The sequence below is a fragment of the Sorex araneus genome, chromosome 4, assembly GCF_027595985.1.
Source record: "Sorex araneus isolate mSorAra2 chromosome 4, mSorAra2.pri, whole genome shotgun sequence".
Classification (NCBI taxonomy): Eukaryota; Metazoa; Chordata; class Mammalia; order Eulipotyphla; family Soricidae; genus Sorex; species Sorex araneus.
Window position 1 is genome coordinate 81,441,031 of NC_073305.1, and position 22,847 is coordinate 81,463,877.

Sequence of the window (22,847 nt, forward strand, 5' to 3'; positions counted from 1 at the left end):
GTCTTCTCAGTACTCAGCCCTGGCCCAAATGTATTCTATTTTGGGCAATTTTACTGGCCAGGAATTCTTTCCATAAAGACCCTTAAATCATCAACTATTCAGTTTGATTGTGGTGTAACAATGTTCAGGCACATGTAGGATTCAATCTTTTGTGACATTTGTGAATGTCATAACCAAGAGGTCATTTACTGTCCATATTTTACAGTTTCTGTTTTCCCCACAAGACTGAAGAAAAGAGAAACCGGATGTAGATTTTAAAGCTACTAACAAAAGGAACATGTTTTAAAGAATTAAAATATTTTGAGAAAATGCTTTGGAACTCAGTAAATGGATGACTGCCGGGACTCTGCTTCTTTGGTCCAATCTTTCTGATATCTGGACCCATTTAGTTTTTTAGTTCTTTGGATGCAAAGCCCATATTTCTGAAGTGGCCCTTTATGGCTTTTCTCTCTTGTTGCCTCCTTAGGATTAGACCTATTCAGAATGTATGATTGTTGTAGCTATAGCACATGATAAACTTTACTATGGATGCAATTTTAATAAATACTTGTATTTAATGAAGTGCACGCACATGAAATTCACAATCAGATCCTCAAGAATTTGATTCCCTACCATCAAATGTTATTAAGAGCATAAACTAGCTGGCTATGGAACTTCTTTCTGGAAGATTTCCAAGTGGTTGGAATAAACACAAATTATACCATTAATACTTGCAAATGTGTATTGGTTTGGGAACCTGAGGACTAAAAGAACTAACATATTTTAAAAAACTATACAACACACCAGAAGCACTAAATCCACATTAACAATAACAAGAATAACATATAAGGCTATATGATCATCAAAGTGGATTCTATAATGCATAGTGAAGTACCTGGTTAAAGCTGTTAAAAATAATAGGTGACAGTTGGAGTCTGGTTTCAGTACAATATATCAAACCTGGCAATTAATAGATATAAAAATATGCATTATTTATTTTCCAAGTGTGGTACAAACCAAACTACAAGATTTTTCTGATAAACTCTAAAAAAATATTATCAGCACTTGGATCTGCTGAAGGGGGCTTATCATCCGTCTTCACACTGGCCCCATTGAACTTGACCTTAACGTGCAAAAGTAATGCAGCTGTTTTTAATATCAGCACAATCATGGTTTCCTCCAGGTATTTCTTGTAAATATTATTACTCACCTGCTGGTGTCATTTCTTTATTTTTTTCTGCCTTCTTCTCTCTGTCTCTTTGTCTCTGTCTCTGTCTCTCTCCTTCTATCTCTCTTGCTTTGTCTCTCGCTCTCTCCTTTTCTCTCTCTCCTAAACTTTCCCTATGGGAAGGTTGTAATTTTAAACCAGTTTGAAATCATCAGTGTTGCGTATTGAGTAATTATATTAGCTCATTACAACAGAAATATAAAAACGTGGTCCATTAATGTTAGAGTTCTCTATTTTTCCTCCTATATCTTTCCTTTCTTTCTTTTCTGTTTTACCTTCAAGAAGTCACAGAAGTATTTTCTAGCCTTTAGCCTTTAACTTATTTTAATCAAAGCTTATCTTTGTGCCCAATGTATAAAAAGGTGAAATGTCTCTTCAAAATTCTATTTTACAATATAGACAGAGAAGTTGGGCCCAAGGGGACATGGAACTTCACTTAAATACTATACACATTTGGTATTACACAGGGGATGGGATAGGACAGCAAAAATAAAAGTAAAAATTGCATTTAGTCTGTCTTTACAAAAGAAATCTCTTCTCCAAGGAAAAGGTCTTTTCAGCATCTGCTCCCAGAAGCTTGCTGAGAAATTACTTCAACCATCGCTTTGAAAAAATCTCTTTTTCAGAGAACATCCACTGGTCCCAAAAGGTCACGTGGGTAGGATTTTCCTGTTTTCAGTTGAGCAACGAATAAGCACTGGATGTGTTTTCTACGGATGAGCTAGTCGTTTCTGGGCTAGAAACATTGTAGGTTCCTGAAAAACAAGAGTGGCTGTTTCAAGACGGGCGTTCTCCTACCGCTATGGGTTGAATCTCTCCTGAACTCCGAAAGGGGGCGCTCTACCTCAGCGGTCAGGTAAGCTTGGCCATGCCTGGAACAAACCCACACCCTCCGGAAGTGCAGAGAATGCACCAGGCTCTTTCCACAAGCAAGCGTGGCAGCCGACAAGCACTAGCTATTTCATGTCATCCCAGCAGCCAGATTTCTACAAAGGATAGAGAAATTTCCAACCTGCCACACGCCACCACGTGCACGCGCCTGTCCACATGCCACCACATGCATGGGCCTGAGACCCTTCCCCACAACACCTGGAGGTGGGGTGCTGTGGGGAAACTTTTGAAGAGTGTGGATAGGGTGGGGATGGAGATTTAGAGGGCTGAAGGCTGAGCCGGAAGGTGAGGTGGAAAGAGGGGAATAGGAAAGAGTGGACAATATGACAGGAGAAGACAAAGAAGGATCAGAAAAGACACACCGGTCTGGAGATGCCAACTAGAGCATAGAGAACACGGCAGCCCGGAGGAGGTCTGAGTGAGCCTGCGGGCTTGTGGCAGCGCAGGAGAGTGGGGCCAGTGTATTGGGCAGGAGAAAGGACACAGTGGCCACCCTACCATCAGATTGGCGAACTGTCACTGCTAACAGGGTTTCCATCATTGCCTGAGGGGTTCATTGGGGCTGCTGACAACATAAACCAAAGTTACAATGATTATGGACCCCTTCAACAGGATAGTGTGCCTATGAGTGACCCCTGAATGGCTGTTGTTGGCCTGTGAGGGATAGGAACCATGGATGTTGGTACCTTGGGAACATAGCTCCAATCCAACTCATATTTTTCCAATCCAACTTTTATGAGTGTGGTTCAGTAACAAGGAATACATTTTACTTACAGTTGCATATTTTGATTTCATATATTCATTTCACTGTTTTCATTATTTTTACTCTCATGCAAATGTTTAAGATGTTCTTGTGTCAGTTCTAGCCATGTGACAATGCTAATATACCCCCAAAGACATGCTCATTTCACAGCAGAACCAAATTAATGGCTTTTAAAAAGAGAAGGTGATTTTATGAGCAAGGAGTTTTAACAACAGTCGTTCCGAAAACTTGCTTTTATATGAAAATATGTGGTCTAGAATATTGACACATTTCTAGGTCACGCATTTTGAAATGTTCTTGGTTTCAGGTGGCTGGAGTGATTATTTTATTGGAGAGAGTGGTGTTATGGGACAGGGATTTTAATTGCCAAAATAGCTGAGGCCATTGCTCTCTACATCATTGGCATCTTAAATTTTACATCTTTAAGGTAGGGACTGGAGTGATAGCACAGCGGGTAGGGCATTTGCCTTGCACATGGCTGACCCAGGTTCTATTCCTCCATCCCTCTCGGAGAGCCCAGAAAGATACCGAGAGTATTCCTCCCACATGGCAGAGCCTGGTAAACTACCTGTGGCATATTCGATATCCCAAAAAGAGTAACAAGTCTCACAATGGAGATGTTACTGGTGCCCACTCGAGCAAATCGATGAACAATGGGACAACAGTGCTACAGTGCTAAGGTAGAAACTTTAACCGTGCATGTTGCTAATAGAAGGACTAACTTAGGCCACCCCTTTTATATATGCACTTTGATGATAAATGCCACTGTGAAAAACAAGCAAAGTAACATTTTAAAAAGAAGGAAAAAGAAAAACCATAGGATAAGAAATCCACAGCATGGGATCTTATAGTTGAATTTTCCTTTTTTTCTCTTTTCTTAACAGTTGAATTCTCTAAGTGTATGTTTATACTTTGCTGTGCATTAACTCAGAAACTTGAGCTACCTGTTTCCATTGACATGAAAAAACCTTGTGTTTGACAAGGCCAATAACTTACAACACCCATTTTTACAGTTGCTGTAGTTTTGACAGATAGCTCTTCAAAGGCTTGTCTAGATTCTCAATTACTCTTCCTGTTATGATTAGATCCCCACTAAAACATTTGCTCCCTCTAACAACCTATTGGTCATTTGTAAAAATATAAGTTCCTATAGTTAATCTCTTTCCCAAAGGAGATCATTGCAAGTCAACATTAGTAGGAAAGTGGACCAGAATTTGTTGTGTCAACCCAGAGGAATTTAGAGGTCACTACATACCTGTTTTACCAAATAAATTGTTAAATCTTCTTGATATTGGGGAACTCATAGAAAATACAGGTGTAGAGGAACCTACAGATGTTGACTAGAAAAGAGAAAAAAGAGACAATTATCAGATGTAGTAGAAAAAAGAGACAATTATCAAATGTATTAGAGCAAGGCTGTGTTTTGAACTCTGGGAGGATGTGTTTTCTTCCCTAATGGCCATTGTCTTCTTTCAGGCCTCTACAGGTGAGAGTCCTAAAGGGTTCATATTCCTACTTCCAACAAACCTAATAAGAGAGTCAGCTTGAAGCAGGAGAATTTCATCATCAGTCTTAGGAAAATTAATTTCAAACACATGTTCTACTATTGGATAGGGCTAAAGTTAGTTTTGACACATGGAAATAAATCCATCTGAGGGCTCTAATCACTTTGTGACAGATTTTTATATCACAGAAAATTCTATTCATCATGATTCCTCAACTTGTGGATTCTCTTGCCTTGAGTTTCCCCAGAAGACTGTTTCTCATTAAAAATTTACTTTACCTTCCAGTTGATAGAATCTATGTAGTTTGTATCACCATTTAGGATGTGGGGACAGATTAATAATAGCACCATGAATATTTAATAGGCAGAAAGAGGGGGAAGAAAATGTAATGGGATAAACTATGCTAGAAATGGTTGTGGGAAGATCAACATTTAAATGTTTCTGCATGGGAGAGACTTACCTTTGAGTGTTGTGAAGACCATCTTGATCGTGAAAATTTATTCAGCAAGGCTTCCTGTACCTGCACCATTTAAAATAAGCCATGGTAAATGGCATTGATATATGATGGTAAGTATAAATTCAGCTTCTGCTGACCATATTTAATATATGAAGTTGACAAATTAAATAAGAATTATATGGTGTTTTAATGTCATATCTGTTAGAATAACATAAATAAGCATATAACTAAATAAAGTCTGCCACCCTCTAAGTTTTTTCCAGTAAAATTATGAATGCTTCTAATATTAACTGAAAGCAATAATAGCATATATCCACTTTTGCAATTATGTGTAATTATATGATAATCTGAAAAAATTATTTAAACAATTAAAATAAGAAAGAAGGAAGGAAGAACGGAAGGAGAAAGGAAGGTTCATAAGTTCAATAGGCCATAGCACTTCAGATTTTTCTAGGAATATGAAACTGTCAGGGTTCTTACCTTCTGATCCCAGAGGCATCCAAAGAGTAAAATGAATAATCCCTAAGAAAATAATTGAGGAAATTGCATTTTAATCATAGTTTACCATACATTAAAATGAAAAGTATTATTCATCTGGCATGAAATTTGCATTTGGGGGCTTAATCCAGTAGATAAAAATACTTGAAGCAATGTAGTTGGACCCCACTAAGGGACCTGAAATCTTATAAAATGATAAGGGTATATTCTATTTCCTTCCTGTAAGGACAGGGATATCCTGCTGGTTGTTATTAAATACTCTTCTTATGTTCTCATAACCCCCATGAAGCTGTGATGAAGACCTCAGGTATGGAATGGAATCATCTCTATTTGACCAGTATAGTCAAAACATTTTATGTCATTTGTCACTAGGCATAAGTTTTCTATTTTAGAGCCATGGGCCAATAGCAGAAATTAAGATTTGCATGATTTTGGCAGGAACATCAAGAAGATGTTATTTCAACTTCACCTCGTAGCCCCTGACTTATTGACTCATGAGAACCTGTCAGAATGACATGTTTACTTCCTACCTCGCTAAAAAAGTGCTTCTAACCATTTGGCTTATTTTTTCTGCTACAGTAAAGATGGTATCCTTTCTATTTTAGTAAGATGGAGCATGTGTACCTTGTAGAGATCATTTGTTCTTTCATTCTCCTGCAAATTTTCCTGAAAACATACCATGTACATTAACTTTCGTTGCATTCATCAAATGGATATTGAGCACTTACTCTGAGACAAGTTTTTTGGATCTAGGGATTGATATAGAAAGCATATGCTATCCATGAGCTTAAGTTCACAAAAACAGAGCTCACTAAATACTCTGTGGAAATTAACTAGAGTAATTAGCTAGTTAATAATGGTCTTTCCAGTTTGGAGATAAGAGACCATGTAAAGAGAATACTGGCTAATTGGCAAAATCCAGTGTAGGGAAGGGACTTTCCCCCCACTTTTATAATCAGGGCATTTAGAATAGAGTCATATATGCAACAAAATTATATTGCAGGTGATAAAAGTCATGAGGTTCCATGGGAGCAGAGGAAAATACCTTTTCTATCTCACTGAGTCCTCATAATTACCACTCTTTAGGGTCAAGACCCCTTCTGGATGAAATCCCTTCCCATTCCTACCCCTGTTTGTGTTTCTATCATTAAATTGTCCCAGCAGCCTAGATACTGCCCGAGGGTCTTGTGCTGCAGAACTTACCTGGAAGGCATTCAGGAGGGTAAATACGATATGGAACACAGCATTGCTTCCTTGGAACACAGTGGCCAGCCCAAAGCCCCATGTGAGCCCTAAGAGGGGCGTGAGGACCCCAATGCTCTTGCTGATCTGAAAGAGGCTGCTCTTCTCCTGCTTGCTTGGCTTGTCCCCCACAGAAGGTCTCAGAATCTTGGTGATGACCACTACTGTGACAGTCACATTCACCACCACGATGATCAGAGCTGGGATGACAAAGGCCAGCAGGGCTTTGGTATCCTCCCAGTTAAGCCAACAGGCATTCTTTCTTGTGTAGACCTCATTTGGCTGTGTGGCTCCCACGGTGATGACTGAGATGATGAGAGGGCAGCCATATCCCAAAGAAAATGCAAGTGCCTTCTGAATTGACTTGCTGGCATCATGCAAGATGAAAACCAGGCGATAAAAAAGCATGAGACCCAGGGTCAGCATCCAGAAAAAGACACTGAGGTAGAAAAAGTGGATAAAGAACGTGGCAGCCACACAGGCTGTCTCATTGAGTGGATAGTGATGGTCATGGATGGCAGCGGCCACGATGAACCAGATGTCAGCAACCAAAAGAGAGGCAGCAATGTTCACTATGCAGATGTGACGCATATAGGAAGTCCGGTTCTTGGTCACTGACTTCCAGACTACAGCTTCTACCACTAGACAGGCTGCTAAACTCACAATGGAAAAGCACAAGCCAATGTAGGAAATAATATCCAGTAATACTTTCAGGAGGGAACCGGGGTCTGGGGAATCAGGGGACATGAGGATGGAGAATGATGTGAGGTGGTCACAGCTGCAGGAGATGCTGTCTGCCTCAATATTTTTAACATAGCAACCAGTGGTGTCCCATCCCCCAGTTTGGTTGGCAAGATTGAAGTTCCAGAAGACACAGCTTGGGATTCCAACAGATGGATGGTTGTTCTTAAAAGTCATGGAAATCCTGAATGGCTTGGTTATATTGTGACTAACTGTGGTTGTCATCACTAGGCTGTTTGCAAAATTCTCCCTCTGATTATCCTGGCCAAGGATGGCTTTGAGAGTTGGGAAAGCCACTGTGACAATAGAAGAATCTGGTTCCAAGTTTTCCAGTTGACACTCATCAATGGCCACGTTGCCCCAGAGGTTAGATTTTGAGAAAACAAATCTCTGGGTGTAGGGCTTGGGGCCAGATTTGACTAGGATACCCCTCATCTGAACATTAGGTTGAGAGATGAGCAAAGCATTGCCTTCTTCTGGTTGTAAGGCTCGGGAAAATCTTTCCACTGAGTGCAGTAGCTGTGAGCTCTGATGGGCCTGTTTCTGTTGTAACTCCTTCCAGGTATTTAAAATGGGCTTGCCAAGGATGACATTGACCGTGGAGAGAATATGCTGTAGTGGACATGACATGAGATCAAATCAACCAAGTAATTTTTATCACAGAAAAGAGGACAGAAAAAATCTCCCTGGAAACTAGTTGAGTGAGTATAGTTAATAAGTAAAGAGGAAAATAAAATGAGGCAGCATGAGCTCTGAGAATCTGTGACCTGCCTACTAATGTCAGAGAGTTAGCCAAGGATAAGCCATTAATAAAGGACTGGAGCAATAGCACAGCAGGTAGGGCATTTGCCTTGCATGTGGCCGACCTGGGTTTGATTCCTCCATCCCTCTTGGAGAGCCTAGCAAGCAACCGAGAGTATCCCAGCCTCCTGGCAAAGCCTGGCAAGCTCCCCAGGGCATATTCAATATACCAAAATCAGTAACAACAAGTCTCACAATGGAGATGTTACTGGTGCCCACTGGAGAAAAGCCATTAAGATTGTGAGATTTTATTGAACATTTAACAATAGTGATAATGAGCACTCCCAGCTATAACACAAAGGCCAGTTTGGCAGACCAACAGAGATATTTGTAGTTATATTTTTAAAAAAATTATATTTGCTGTTAAACAACACCCAGTAGTGCTCAGGGGGTACTCTTGGCTCTGTGCCAAAGAATGATTCGTGGCAGTGCTTGGGGGACCATATGCAGTGCCAGGGATTGAACCAGGCTTGGTGGTATGCAAGGTGAGCATTTTACCTCTTATACTATATTTTTGACCCCTAATTATTTTATTCTATTTTAAATCATAAGCCTGCAAAGGTACTTTTTTATGGGTGATACTTTTCCAACAAAGGTAAGGGAGTTTCAAAGACACTTTGCAACACAGCATCAGATAAGCAGTGCCAATGATGCCAACCACATCTTTCTTATTTCGATAAACCATTTAATTCCTTTTCCCCACAAATTTTAGATTAATGTGTTTTAAGAGTGCCTTTTTAAAATACATTTTTTAAAATCTTATTTGACAGTTCAGTTTGCTGGAACTATAATTCCTTACTGAGTTGAAAAGTAAGCCCCCAAATGGCATGTTAAAATATCCAGACCCTATGAATATGACATTATAAGTAGATTGAATAAAGGTAAGGATCCTGGAAAGGAAACATCCTGGATTACTGAGGTGGAAACTAAATCTTATGATGAGTATCCTTATAAAATAAAACAGGAGAGGATCATGTGAAGACTAAGTCAGAAATTAGAACATGCTGCCATAAATCAAAGATATTTTAGAGATAGGAGAAAGTGGAGGAGGCAAGGAAAAATTTTCCACTAGAGCCATTAAAAGTACACAGTTCTGAATGCCCTTGGTTTTGTACTTAGCACCGTAAGAGCTATAAGACACACATTTTCTTTTCTTTTCTTTTAAATTTTTTAAATTTTATTGAATCACCGTGAGATAATTACAAGCTTTCATGTTTGGGTTACAATCTCACAATGATCAAACACTCATCCCTCCACCAGTGCACATTCCCCACCACAAATATCCTGGTCTACCCCCACCCCCTTTCCCACCCTCCCCCTGCCTCTATGGCAGACAATATTCCCCATACTTTCTCTCTACTTTTGGGCATTATAGCTTGCAACACAGATACTGAGAGATCATCATGTTTGGTCCATTATCTACTTTCAGCATGCATCTCCCATCCCAACTGGTTCCTCCAGCCATCATTTTCTTAGTGATAGCTTCTCTATTCCATCTGCCTTCTCCCCTCTGCTCATGAAGTAGTCTTCCAGCTATGGTGCAATCCTCCTGGCACTTGTATTTACTGTCCTTGGGAAGACACACATTTTCTATAACTACAACACACCCTGTTGTGGAAACTTGTATTGTTAGCTCAAGGATATTTATGTTATGACCTCAGATTTTTGTGGCCAAGCTACTTGCCATTTGCCTCTGGGTAGATTTGGCCAGTGGGAAGTATTGACAGGAAAAAGCAGGAGAAGGAATTGAAATTTTTTTCTTCCTACTTGTCATACCCTCCTTCACCCAACCCAACTTCCTTCAGCAGCTTTTTAGATAATCTATTATCGTTTCAAGACCCTACCTCCTGTTAAGGGATACTTCCTCCAAGGCTTTCTCTCTCACATGGTACTTTCTCCTTTAGTTCTAGGTTAGTAATGACTCCTAACTCTTGTTGATTCCTGTATGCGTTAGCACTTTTATTTATTGATAGTTTGACCCCAGATTTACCTCGATTTCCCTTCATTAAAATCTCTCTATCTGAACACTAATGGGCAAAGTCTCATTCCTCCAGAATCTTGATTGGCACATTGAGTTGCAAGACCATTAAAAATCTGGTACCAAAACCAGAAACCTTTTTTTCCTAGCTATCCTAGAAAGCAGATATAAATATGGGCTATTTTAATGACTAAAATAAGCAAACCATTAAAGATAATTTTTCAATTTAAATACTGGATACAAAGATCTCAAATTAATACTGGAAACACTTCCTGGTACCATAAAAAATGGCTGTGCATATTGTATAAATCTAATGTCATAATTTTGCTTGGAAAATACAGATTAAAAAATTGCACTGAGGAGAGTTATGATTTTCGTCTATAGGTCTTGAGAGATCAAAAGCTGAGACACCAAACTCCTGTAAGATTTAAACTTACCGTCATCATTTCTGAGTTCACTTCAGTTGGAATTGTTGAGAGCAAATCAAGGATGTTAACAATGGCTCCCAAGCTCCCTGGAGATGAGGTGACCTCATGCTCATTGTTGGCAGTGCTAATTGAAAGTTCTTTTAGATATGTAGGGAGCTTTTCATCCTGAGAGGGACTCTTGATCAAAGCCTAGTAAAACAAAAGCCAAAATAGATAAGCAAACAAACTGTCCCAACAGGCCACTGATGAAAACAAACTAAGCTCTTTCACAAAATTTGTAGTTGATGTTTTCCTTCATCCCCCAAGTATATCCTATAAGAGTGTTTATCATTTAAAGTATTACTATGCTCTCTTCAAAGTGAGTAAGACATTACACATAAAAAGGGAATTGTAAAGCATGTCAATCTGATGACTTATTGTCTATAGAAGCACAGTGAAGGCACAGTTAGTGAAAATATCTTACTTTTCCACTTCACTATCACACAGATCATTAGGGTGACTGTCAATTGCAATTTTCCTTGGCCAGTTCTGGTTTATATCTGCTACCTCAGAGATATTACTAATACTGTCCTCTTTATTCTCAGAGTGTCCTGGTTTTAATGGCAAGCTATATGATTAGTCTTTACAAATGATCACACTTGGGTTTTCCAACTCCTACTGATAACTTAAAAATGAACACAAATGCCATTTACTCCATGAAGAACTTTGATAAATGTTTCAACCAACAGAAATTGCTTCTGAATATAAATATTTGTTGTATTTAACATCGCTGTCACTGTCATTCATTGTTCATTAATTTGCTTGAGCGGGCAGCAGTAACGTCTCCATTGTGAGACTTATTACTGTTTTTGGCATATCGAATACACACAGGTAGCTTGCTAGGCTCTGCCGTGCAGACGGGATACTCTCAGTAGCTTGCTGGGCTCTCCAAGAGGGACAGAGGAATCAAACCCGAGTTGGCCACGTGCAAGGCAGACGCCCTACCTGCTGTGCTAACATACTTTATGTAATTAGGATTTTTACCATTATAATTTTGTAGTTTAATTTCATCATCTCACTGATTAAGTTCCTTAACAACCATGTGTGATCTCATCTCGTGTATCATAATGCCTCAATAGTCTAAGTCATATAGTTTGACACATAATAGGATTTCATTATGTTTATGTTGAAATAGATCAACCAAATGGGACTACAATGAACTAGAAAGCTCTATTTCCACTGAAAATATATCTCGGTATCAAGGATTAAAACCAGGGCATAATATTGAATTCAAGTTACATTTTTTTCTCTCAATTAGGGTAACTTATATCCCTGGTGCATTATTCACCAAAGATGAAGGTTTGTTTATTTTTTCAGTTTTTAGTCATAACCAATGATGCTCAGGGATAACTCCTGGCTTTGAACTCATGAATTAGTCCTGTGGTGCTTGGGATACTATGTGGGATGTTGAGTATTGAACATGGGTCGCCACATGCAAGTCAAGAGCTATATGATCTCTCCAGTCCTTGATACCTGCTATATGATCTCTCCAGTCCTTGATAAAGTTTTTATGTCAGAGCTAAATTTTACTAGCTATACTGTATGTATAAGTACCCAAGTTACATTCACTATCAAATTAGAAACCAAACTTTATTTTACCTTTTTTTACCCCGACTGGTGCGATAGCACAGCGGGTAGGGTATTTGTCTTGCATGCGGCCGACCTGGGTTTGAATCCTCCATTCCTCTCAGAGAGCCTGGCAAGCTACCGAGAGTATCCCTCCTGCACAGCAGAGCCTGGAAAGCTACCCGTGGCGTATTTGATATGCCAAAAACAGTAACAGTGAGTCTCACAATGGAGATGTTACTGGTGCCCACTCAAGCAAATTGATGAACAACAGGACGACAGTGCTACAGTGCTACCCTGACGAACAATATGCTATGTGTAAGTATTCCGTTGAATTTGGTGTAAGACAACACATAACAGAAGATAAATAGATAAGAACAAATCAGTATCATTCTTTTCTTCAGATTTTCTTCTATGTATGATAAGATCATAAGATCAGGATCTGGTTGCCTGAACCTGTCACTATTTGCTATAACCTCCTCCAATTGTTTCTTCCATGTTTATTATAACTTATAAAATGTCATAAGTCTTTGCCTATGTACAAATCAAGTTCCAGGCAACATTGACTTCTTTTGGTGGAAATAAAACAATATTCCCCTAAGACATGGCAGCAAGCTCCATTGTAAATGAGAGAGGTGGGTTCATTGCTTGTTCAATACTGTAGGCAACCTCTTAGGATCAAAACATCTCAGACTTGTGAAAATGAAAGGTCAATTATTATTTTTTTTACTGAAAATGCTTATTTTTTAAATAAATGTAGTTTTACCCTTGAAAAAATATTCCTCCTTCAGAGATAATGAAAACAAGGCACTGAGAAATGGGCCTTGAGCAGAGCACTTATCTCATGGTCTCCATGTTTATATTGAGGCAAGTATTTAAGCATTTCTGAGCAACTTCAGAAATAAACAAATAAAAGCAGCTTTAAAAGAAACACAAACCCATTTCTCTAAGTCATGGGAATCAAGATGAATCAGACAAATCTCCCCCTGAGTAAATGGGTAAAGGAGCACCTTGGCCTGTCGGAGAAGACTGTTGATTGGAGGCGTGACACAGTCATTCCTCTTCACCTTCCACTGGGAACCTACACATTTGTAAGTCATGATGCCACCGATGGGACCACCAGGACCTCTGGAAACACTTGAGAACTGGCAATGCTTTTGGATGACTTTCCCAGGCTCCCCAACACCTATTATGGGATCTTGGCATGCGATTTTCTCCTCTGCATCGGAAACATGGACATCAAAGAAACAATTGAAAGGAGAAAAGAAAGGAAATAGATAAGGTAGAAAAAGCCTAGGAAAAACTTGATGTTTGAATTCATTATTTTCACTTTGATAGTTATCTCATTTACTTATTAATTTTGCTCATCTTCCAAGCCCTTCACTATTTTTCACAAAAATATAATCTTAATTTATCTCCAATCCCTGAGAATGTTCTCTCTGATGTCTGTCAAATTGGAGTCACAGAAAAACCAAAACTCAACGTGTGTTCCAGATAAGAGATACTCAGTTTACCAAAAGTCTGAGGAAAACAATGCCCAAATCCAGAGAGACTCTACACTGACACATTAGAATCACCGAGGGGAAGATGAACCCAGGTTCACTCCAGTCCAAGTAAAGAGGAATTTTTTTAAATTTTATTTATTTATTTATTTATTTAATAAGTGAATCACCGTGAGGGTACAGTTATAGATTTATACATTTTTGTGCTCATGTTTCCCTCATACAAAGTTCGAGAACCCATCCCTTCACCAGTGCCCATTATAAGGAGGAATTTTTTTTTACTAGGATTTAATGATCAGAGTTTTCTACACTTCCCCAGTGATTTTTAGATTGCAGCCAAGACTGAGAAGCAGTGCTTTAATCCAAAGATATAATTTTTGTTAGCAATTCCAGGAATCCATGATCTGACACTTCCAGTCAGTATTTGTAAACATCATCCCCTCTTATTTCCCTTAATTGTGATTATTTCACCTCAACTCAAGACCAGACTTGAATCAGAAGATATTTGTTTCAGAACTTCTAATCCCCAAGGGTACTAGTGATATGCAGACTCTCTTTCACCATTCATTGACATCTTAGCCATTGCATAAAATATTGAAAGAGAAGACAAACAAGTAAATAAAACATGTTGATTTCTGAGGTTAGCTGGGATAAGGGTAAGGTTGGTGAGTGGTTAACAAAAAGGTAACCTTGGCTGTCTATAGAGAAATAGGTTTGATCAAAGGAACCATTACTCAGAGCAACATGGAACTTCAAATTGCTCCCCATCCTAGTCTCCAGAATTTACTTAAAAGCACACATGAGAAGGACAACAAATAACAACTCAGCCAAGGTTCGTTAATAGAGCCATGGATCCTTTAGGTGCCAGTAATTCTGTGACTGGGAAGGTTTGGAGAAGGGAACTGTATCTGGTAGAAGCCCAAGATCATCATTTATCCACTTGCCCCTCTGCAGCTCCTGAGGAGAGCTCATTAGCATGGGCTCTTGCAGAAATGTATCCCCAAATTAAGACATTTACCTTTAAAATATTATGCAAGGGAAGTGGATTCAGTGATGACAAATGTGGGAAAGATAGCATCTTGGTTTTAGACGAGCTATTTTCATGTAACTCTTAGAGAAGCAATGCTAACAGGGCCACCTTTCTTTGATGGAAACCTCATAGGGGCCTCAGTCTTTTGCAGAAACCATCCACTCTAATTTGACACTTGAAATGCTCAGCTTCCTAGATTTGGATAAAATTTTACTTCATCTTGTCATTTCCTTGATCATTTCCTTCCATTCTAACACCAGGACAGTTCAACCTGGCACCCTTTTCTGACTATCCACCATTTCTCTAAGTTAGCATTTATCACATTACCCATGATGAGATTTTGTATTATGTTGTCTCTGTCTTCTAGGCAAGGAAAAGGCATATTTTTTCAAATTCCCCATACTTAGTTTGAAAGGTGTTCAGCATATATTTATTGGCTAGATAATGGATTGTGTATATATGAATGAATAAATGAATCCTTACTCACAACTATAGCACTATGAAATAATTTAGGATGCTCTCACCAGAAGCCAGATGAAGCTTCATAGAGGGACTCCGAACTGAATTATTAGCACCGTTGGTAAAGTGACAGAACACGTCAACATCTTTGTGACACCAGGAGACTGAGCTTGCTCTGAAATTGTACTTGTAGCACACTTGCTTTCCAATGACTTCTTTTACTAAGGTGGGATTAGAGAAAGAAGTTACATTAGTATCCAAAGTACACATTTTGTTAAAATGACTTAATTAGCATAAATAGATCATAATTTTTCCTAGCAGTGCTGCACTTTAAATGTAGTTTCTCTTTTGTGACTTCAAGCTTATAGAAGTAATGTTAAATTTATTTATGTGAAAGCTCAAACTTTCTCTCTACCATATATGATATCGTATCTGTGCTCAAACTAGTTTAGACAATCAGACATGCCCTCTCTCTATCTCAATCACACCACTTTCTGGGTGTCTACCCTCACCCATCCCTACAACTATATCACAATCACTTATTAGTAGGTCTGTCTTCTCTACGATATAATAGGATTACTGTCCTGTCACTGTCATCCTGTTGCTCATATATTTGCTCGAGTGGGCACCAGTAACATCTCCATTGTGAGACTTGTTGTTACTGTTTTTGGCACGTCGAATACACTATTGGTAGCTTGCCAGGCTCTGCTGTGTGGGCTAGATACTCTCGGTAGTTTGCTGGGCTCTCTGAGAGGGGCAAAGGATAGAACCCAGGTCGGCTGTGTGCAAAGCAAGCGCCATACCCACTGTACTGTCGCTCCAGCCCGTATAATAGGACATGGGGGATAAATATCCTGATGTTATTTATTCTTGAATCTCCCAATGATGAACTCAGTATCTGGCCCACAGAACCCCTAAGTGTCAAAATGTTTGATAGAATTTCTTCAATTAAATTCCCCATGCAACCTTCACAGAATTCTCTAGTATTTCAACTGTGATTTACAAAGTTATTGATAGTTGAGTTTTAGGTATGTAATATTTCAATACCAATCCCACCACCAGTGTTAGTTTCCATAAAAACTCTCTAATCTTTATTGAGTCCCTTCTTTTCTGAACTTCCAGTGTTCTTCTGACCTATTACTCATTTAGATATTTAATATTAGTCTGATGCACCCTCTTTTACTATACAAACCCTTCTGATACACATGTGCCTCAATTCTGAAATCTCTTTTTTGTTGCCTCTGTGTGTTCTCCATTGAGCAAATGTCTTGAAAAGAGAAAAGTGAGTTTGTAAATCCCTCATGAAAGTGTTTGTGGTTTGAGATTTAGTGCTGTGAGCTCATAATCTATAAGAACTCTTAGCATGGAGTGAAATGAGATAGAAGGAAAGGGACAGATATAGAATGACTGCATTCATTTGTAGTATATAAAAATATATAGAAGAATAATATCATTCTTCAATTCAAAACGGGGGTCAGGAGTGCTGGTCAATGGTTGGAACTAGCCACAAGTGTGTGTGGGTCTGAGAGCAGGTAAGATAGAGAAGAGACTGCTATGACAATAATAGCTGGGAATGATCCCACTGGACAAGATCTGAGGGTTAAAAGTAGGTATAAGATATTCTGGATAACTTTTCAATATCAATGTTGCAAATCACAGTGCCCAAAAGGAAAGATTAGGAAAAATTCCTGCCATAGAGGCAGGCAGGGGTGGGGGTGGGGGATGATGGGAGGGAACCCGTGGACACTGGTGCTGGAGAATGTACCTTGGTGGATGGATGGGTGTTGGAATACTGTATGACTGAAATCCAATCATGAACAGCTTTGTAAAATATTAAATTAAAAAAGAAAAGAACACAAAGTAACAATGGAAAAGGAAGATAAACTGAATATATACATCAGACCAATAAATACATGAAAAATTGTTCTAACAACAAAAAAGAATTCTAATATCTGGATTTGAGGAGACATTGAATCCAGAGATAATATTTTAATGCCAGATGCCATTAGAAGCTATCAATAAGTCACTTGAAGTTGACTATTATTCAGTTTGGTATTTCAAAACCACGGAAGTAGTTTGAATGCAAACAGTGAGAGTTACAATTTTTAGAGAATATTTTTGTCTACCCATTGATGAGGACAGGTGAATCTTAAGTTTTCGTGTATTACTGAGCCTACTGTCCTTTGAGGGTGCTGGTGAGTACCAGTCAGAAGTCAGGCCTTTCATGTCTTTTAGAACTTTAGAACTCAATGCCCTAGACTTCTGATTTTGACAAATGCTCTCAACTAAGACCCAAGATTTCTTCTTTGTCTTTGGCCCTTAGTTGTTTCTTTTACTTCATTGCATATTTAACTGCTCATTTGAAAGGACCTTTTTTTGGCAATAAAGGAAAGGACTAACAAACTATCTAGTATCTAGCCTGCTACATTGAGGGAATAAAAAGTCTATTGGGATATGTTCATACTGTTTTTAATAGCTCTTACTAAAAATAATAGCCTCCATCTCCTCAGACTCAAGATATAACCACAAACTAGTTCTCTACAGCAAAACACAAGGAAATATAGGCTCCTGAGAGTCTCCTCTTTATATCCTGTCTCTGATGCAATCCCTGTGCTTCTTGACCCCTGTTTTAAGATAAAATTTTAAGAGGCCACAGCATTGCAATACTATGCCCTTAACAATTTAGCAGTTGGCACCTTACCAGCAGGAAAGAATAAGGAATCCATTTGGAAAGTTACTTTGTAGTTTTCATCCTCCTCTATACAACACTTAAAATAATGCGATGCTTTGCATGGAATTGCAACTTCCAAAGGATCAATCATGATGTCGGACTCCAGAGGCAGCGGGTGAACAGTGACATCTTTGGTGGTGATACTATATGAATTCTTATATCGAAATATGCAATGATAGGTTCCTAAGTGGAAGGAAACAATTAAGCATTGGAATGAAAGAGATGTTCCACACAAAAGGCATTTGCTGGGTTGCTTAGCACGTTGATGCTAGCACTGGAATTGTGTTCATTAAGCCATAACCAAGTGTAACCTCCAATATAACACACTAGTATCAACATATTCAAAAGGAAGTTGCATTTTCCTTAACAATCTTGCCAGGGCACATTCTACCTCTCTGGAAGAGAAAATACTTGATAGAGGGAACTCTGTGGTCCTTTAGGCATTGAACGACTAAGCAGTAGCTAAATAAAAAATCCTTTTCAACTAAAATTAGACGGTTTAAACAATATTATACAGACTCTTTGCAGGTGAAATCCAGTTTCAAACTAAATCCCTAGTAAGGTTTTTTTTATTCAACCAGGAAATAAATGGGAATTCTGGTATTTGCTGGGATGGGGAGTTGTTTAGAGAGTCCTCAGCCAAATAGAGCATGGTGGTAGATTATGTCCCATAGGTTCTTCAGGTTGTGGGCACAAAAGCCCCTACCAAGGAATGCAGAGAGAAAGGCTACATTGGGGGCAACAAATGGGAAAAATGAAAGATTGTATGTCCTTGGGAGAGCTTTGTCTGCGGATCCCGAAATTGGCTGAATCTCAACTGAAAAAGTCTAAAGAGGGGCCAGAGTGATAACATTGTGGGTAGGGCATTTGCCTTGCATGTAGCTAACCAGGGTTTGATCCCCAACACCACATATGATCCTCTAAGCTCCACCAGGGGTGACCCCTGATTGCAGAGCCAAGAAGAATGAGCCAAGAGCACAATCCCAATGTTATTCTGGCTCTGCATTCTCCAGATGTACAACTCATGAAATTTAGTTAAATCCCTTGGGCCTCAGTTTTCTCAACTGTCAAATGGGGACCATTAGAGCAATATTTACTAGAGTTGGCTTTAAAAGCTTTAAAAGACTCAAATACTGCAGAAGAATGACTCAGAAAGTATTAGCTATTATTGTAACACTTCTATCTAATCATCTTGCAAAGATTTGTGTTTCATTTTCTCCCAACAACAACAGAGTATAGAGTGGAATAGGAACACAAATATTTCTTTCTTTGGGACAGTCATATAAAAGTTTTTACCTAGATTCGTTTTTTAAAATACCACAGTGGGGAGAAATACAGTCCCGAGTGTTGAAAGTCTTTTTAAGAACAATCCTCTTACTTTCATAAAGGAGAATCAGAAACCAATCCTACCTGCACAGGTTAATTTGTGTTCAAAGCCAAGGAATCTCTCTCTGTCTCTGTCTCTGTCTCTGTCTCTCTCTCTCTCTCTTTCTCTGTGTGTATGGTGGAGGGGGATGGGAGGGTGAGGGAGCCACCCCTGGCAATATTCAGGGCTTACTGCTGGCTCAGGGACCACTTCTGGCAAAGCTTGGGTGACTGTATGTGGTGCTAAAGATCGAACTCAGAACCACTGCATAATAGCCAAGTACCCTATCTGCTGTACTATTGTTCTGGCCCTTGTCTCAGCCTCTCTTCATATTTTACATATAAAAAGGAAAATTACAACATCTTCCTCCAAAAAGTTATTGCTTAAAATTTGATGACATATCTAATGTCCAGTTGCTGGCATAGGCATGTCCCAGGGACAGACCCCTCATGGCTGGTGATGTTTTAGGGTCCCAGAATATAGACTAGGACATATCGTTTCTACTCACCATTCCATTCCCGAGTGGAAGTCTTGACGCTCAGTACTGACTCCGCTCCATCAATATAACTCCTTGAAGTATAAAACTTTTCAGATATTTTAATTCCAGCTGAAGTGTTCCAGTACACCTCATCATAGTTACTCACATCACTGATGCACTTTATAGAAAAGCTTTGTCCCTCAGAAACAGAAATTGGGTCCGAGGTTATTGTTAGATTGGCTGAAAGGGTACAGACAAAACAGACAAAAGAAAACCACAACAAGCACAATGTTTAGTCTTTCTGATGACATCAGCACATGAGTGAAATTTAAGATAGAGACAGAAAGCATGGCCCCTCCTGGCTCTCCTATGTCAACATGGGGTTGGTACCTTGCTGCTCCTGGGCTTTACTTGTTCCTAGGCTGTTCCCGGTGGTGCTCTGCACTGAACTCATTTCCATCACATGCCTTAGGAACTCGTTCACTTTTTCCCCTTTGTGGCTGGAATTATCTCCTGATGATCAGTAGGGTAAAAGATGGCAAACTTAGGGGTGTTGATTCATAACCCAAGGTCCCCCTCCAACTTCTTCCATGGCATCATGGAAGATTCAAGGGCTTGATGATTGTAAGAAAACTCCAAGATTTGTTTTATCCGCTTTCAAAAGATAATCCCATATCAAATATTTTCCCCTTCTCTCTTTCTATCTCTTCTCCAGTTGTGAGTCCATCACGGATTCTTTCCTTGGGGGTCTTGCATCTCAACAGTAAGGGTCCCATGCAATATGAAGTCGTGCTACTAAGGAAAGGAATGATTTCTTAACTAATTTAGAAGAGTTATAAAATTTGTTGCCCAAAACAGTATACTTGGACCTCTGTAGACAAAAGGAGATGAATAGGCAGGCATACTAGTTTCTAAATCTCTCTACACATACTCCTCTTCTGAGAATCTCCTCATAGGTTTATATAAAATGATTCATCCCAGTGTTAACCAGATTCTTAGATACAAGAGACTTTTCTGAATGTCTTACTATGTTTGTGTCTGGTTGAAACCTTCTGCTCCTCTTTGAGAATGGGTCTTTCAGACCTGACATTTCAAACTGTCATTCACTTCTGCTTTCTATAGCCAAGAAACTTCGTGCCTTGAGCTTTTAATACTGGCCTGTTTTTCTGCTCTAGGTAAAACCATATTCTTAGTCAAAGTAAATAAAGGTTTCCCAACGCACCCTTTAGAGACTTGGATTTAAATGTTAAGTTTCATCCAACTGCCCTCAAGGCATCAGAGATCATGAAACCATACACTTGTTTTTTCTCATCTTCAGGTGAGGTCTAAACTCTCAGACCAGTGGTTTTCAATAAAGACTAAACATGTATCTGAGATTTCAAAAGTCCGTATCTCCCAGAGATACTTTCGCTATAAAAATGGCAAATTGCTCTAGAGGTCATGAGCTCCCAATGGCCAAAATGTTTTCAAGTGAATCTAGTCAAGTTCTTTGGGAAAATGCTGTCAGGATAGTAGGAAGTGCTAACAAGAGAAGTAAATACAGTTTCTGTATCATTGTTTTCTCCAGTGTTCAGTAATTGTTAGGTACTCTGATGATTTACTAATTTTTTTTAAAAGTGTTTTATAATATCACAAGGAAAACAAGCTGGATTGCCCTATGAGCAAATGGTTGGGGAGTTATAATTCCTGACTTTCAATTTTGTGTTCTTTCTGTGCTATGAGAAGACATGATACTTTGTATAGACACAATTAAGTCAGTTATTATACTAAACAAAAGTTTTGCATGTACAAAGCCCTAGATTCATTCCTAAAAGACTACAATTCCTCCTCCCCACACAATCCACATCTGTTACAACTGTGAAATAGCCACAGAGTGTGAGATTATCAAAATATTCTGCATCATTCTATTCATTTTTAGAATAGGTAACAAGGGAGAGGGGAAAAGGTATCTAAAAATGAGCTACTGAATTATAAGGAGGAGAGAATGAGATTGTGGGAAATAAAATTAAAAGGGTAGTTCTATATTGGGGCAATACCTTAATATGATAAAGCCTAGTGGATTCTAGGCCTTATCTCCGTTGTAAATTCAGTGATTAAACAGGAGTAATATGTGTGTGTGAAATTCTATTTCCCAAGTAGAAGAAATGCTACTTCTCCCACTTTTCCCCTTTCCAATTTTACAGACTATCTGAATGGAAGTGGCAGAGAAAACTCCTGTCCATTGTGTGATTTACCCCAACCATACACAGCCCTGCTTAACTGCCCAGATATGCTCCGGCTTTGAGGCATACGGCTAAAAATTCTCATAGTAGTCCTTACCCACAGATATGAATGTCACTTCTATCTCCTTACTGCCTCTGGCTCCATGGGCACTGATGAACTCACACGTATAAATGACCAGGGTTCCAGAAGACCCACTTGGACACTGAGTTCCGTCAGCCATGAGGGTGTATCTGCTACAGCTAGAATCGGGATCTTTTTCAGCGATTCCTGCAATGACATAAACAATGGTTTTGCTGTCAGAGGGGCTCACCTTTCTGGCTTTAGTAGTAAAGAGGTCAAAGCAGTGAAAAGGAGTTATTGTTTTCGTGCTATTTCTTCTTTTAGTGCATACATTTATTAGGACTATAGATTTGGAAGCCAGGTGGCCTGGTAGCAGATGCTGAATTCTGCTGCTTATTAGCAGATTGTTATGGAGAAAATCATAGCATGTTCCATGCCTCAGTTTCTCCAGATGTAAATGAGGATAAACATTAATAGCTATAGTCCATATACAGACAGATAAAAGAAGTTAATATATGAGGGGTTAATATAAATATATAAGGAGTTAATATGTACATTAATCAAAGGAGTTTATATATACATATGTATATATGTGTATATATGTGTGTATATATGTATATATTTATATGACTACTGGGGTCTTCCCCAGTTATGACTTATGGTTATGGTGGTTGGGATATAAAAAGAAAACAGAGAAACAAAGTATTTGAATAGAGCTTCAACTGGAAGAAAAAAAGTTGCCAGTAGAGACTCTCAGTATTATCAAGAGTTGGAAGAAACAGGACTACAGAATATCACTCATCTCATTTGAAAACATATTCATAATTTATTTCTTATTCTTAGTCCCTATGTTTAATGGAAGCTTCACCTTAATTTGGCCCA

The 22,847-nt window shown here is 38.9% G+C and overlaps 1 protein-coding gene across 5 annotated transcripts in view; it reads right to left on the reverse strand.

Moving 5' to 3' along the window:
* Nucleotides 1–703: 703 nt before the first annotated feature.
* The window catches only part of ADGRF5 (adhesion G protein-coupled receptor F5), a 118,706-nt gene continuing 96,562 nt past the window's right edge, over nucleotides 704–22,847 (reverse strand). For 3 of the 5 annotated variants that reach the window (XM_055136267.1, XM_055136268.1, XM_055136266.1), the window contains exons 11-22: nucleotides 22,002–22,172; nucleotides 20,073–20,195; nucleotides 19,713–19,922; nucleotides 17,809–18,021; nucleotides 15,173–15,328; nucleotides 13,127–13,335; nucleotides 10,521–10,700; nucleotides 6,525–7,916; nucleotides 5,304–5,345; nucleotides 4,827–4,886; nucleotides 4,117–4,201; nucleotides 704–1,962 (exon numbers count right to left, since the gene is read on the reverse strand). In XM_055136267.1, the coding sequence (XP_054992242.1) occupies nucleotides 1,883–1,962; nucleotides 4,117–4,201; nucleotides 4,827–4,886; nucleotides 5,304–5,345; nucleotides 6,525–7,916; nucleotides 10,521–10,700; nucleotides 13,127–13,335; nucleotides 15,173–15,328; nucleotides 17,809–18,021; nucleotides 19,713–19,922; nucleotides 20,073–20,195; nucleotides 22,002–22,172 (2,921 nt within the window). In that variant the 3' untranslated portion in view covers nucleotides 704–1,882. The remainder of the gene's footprint in view (nucleotides 1,963–4,116; nucleotides 4,202–4,826; nucleotides 4,887–5,303; nucleotides 5,346–6,524; nucleotides 7,917–10,520; nucleotides 10,701–13,126; nucleotides 13,336–15,172; nucleotides 15,329–17,808; nucleotides 18,022–19,712; nucleotides 19,923–20,072; nucleotides 20,196–22,001; nucleotides 22,173–22,847) is intronic. The other 2 variants (XM_004605840.2, XM_055136269.1) reach the window with 1 other exon arrangement.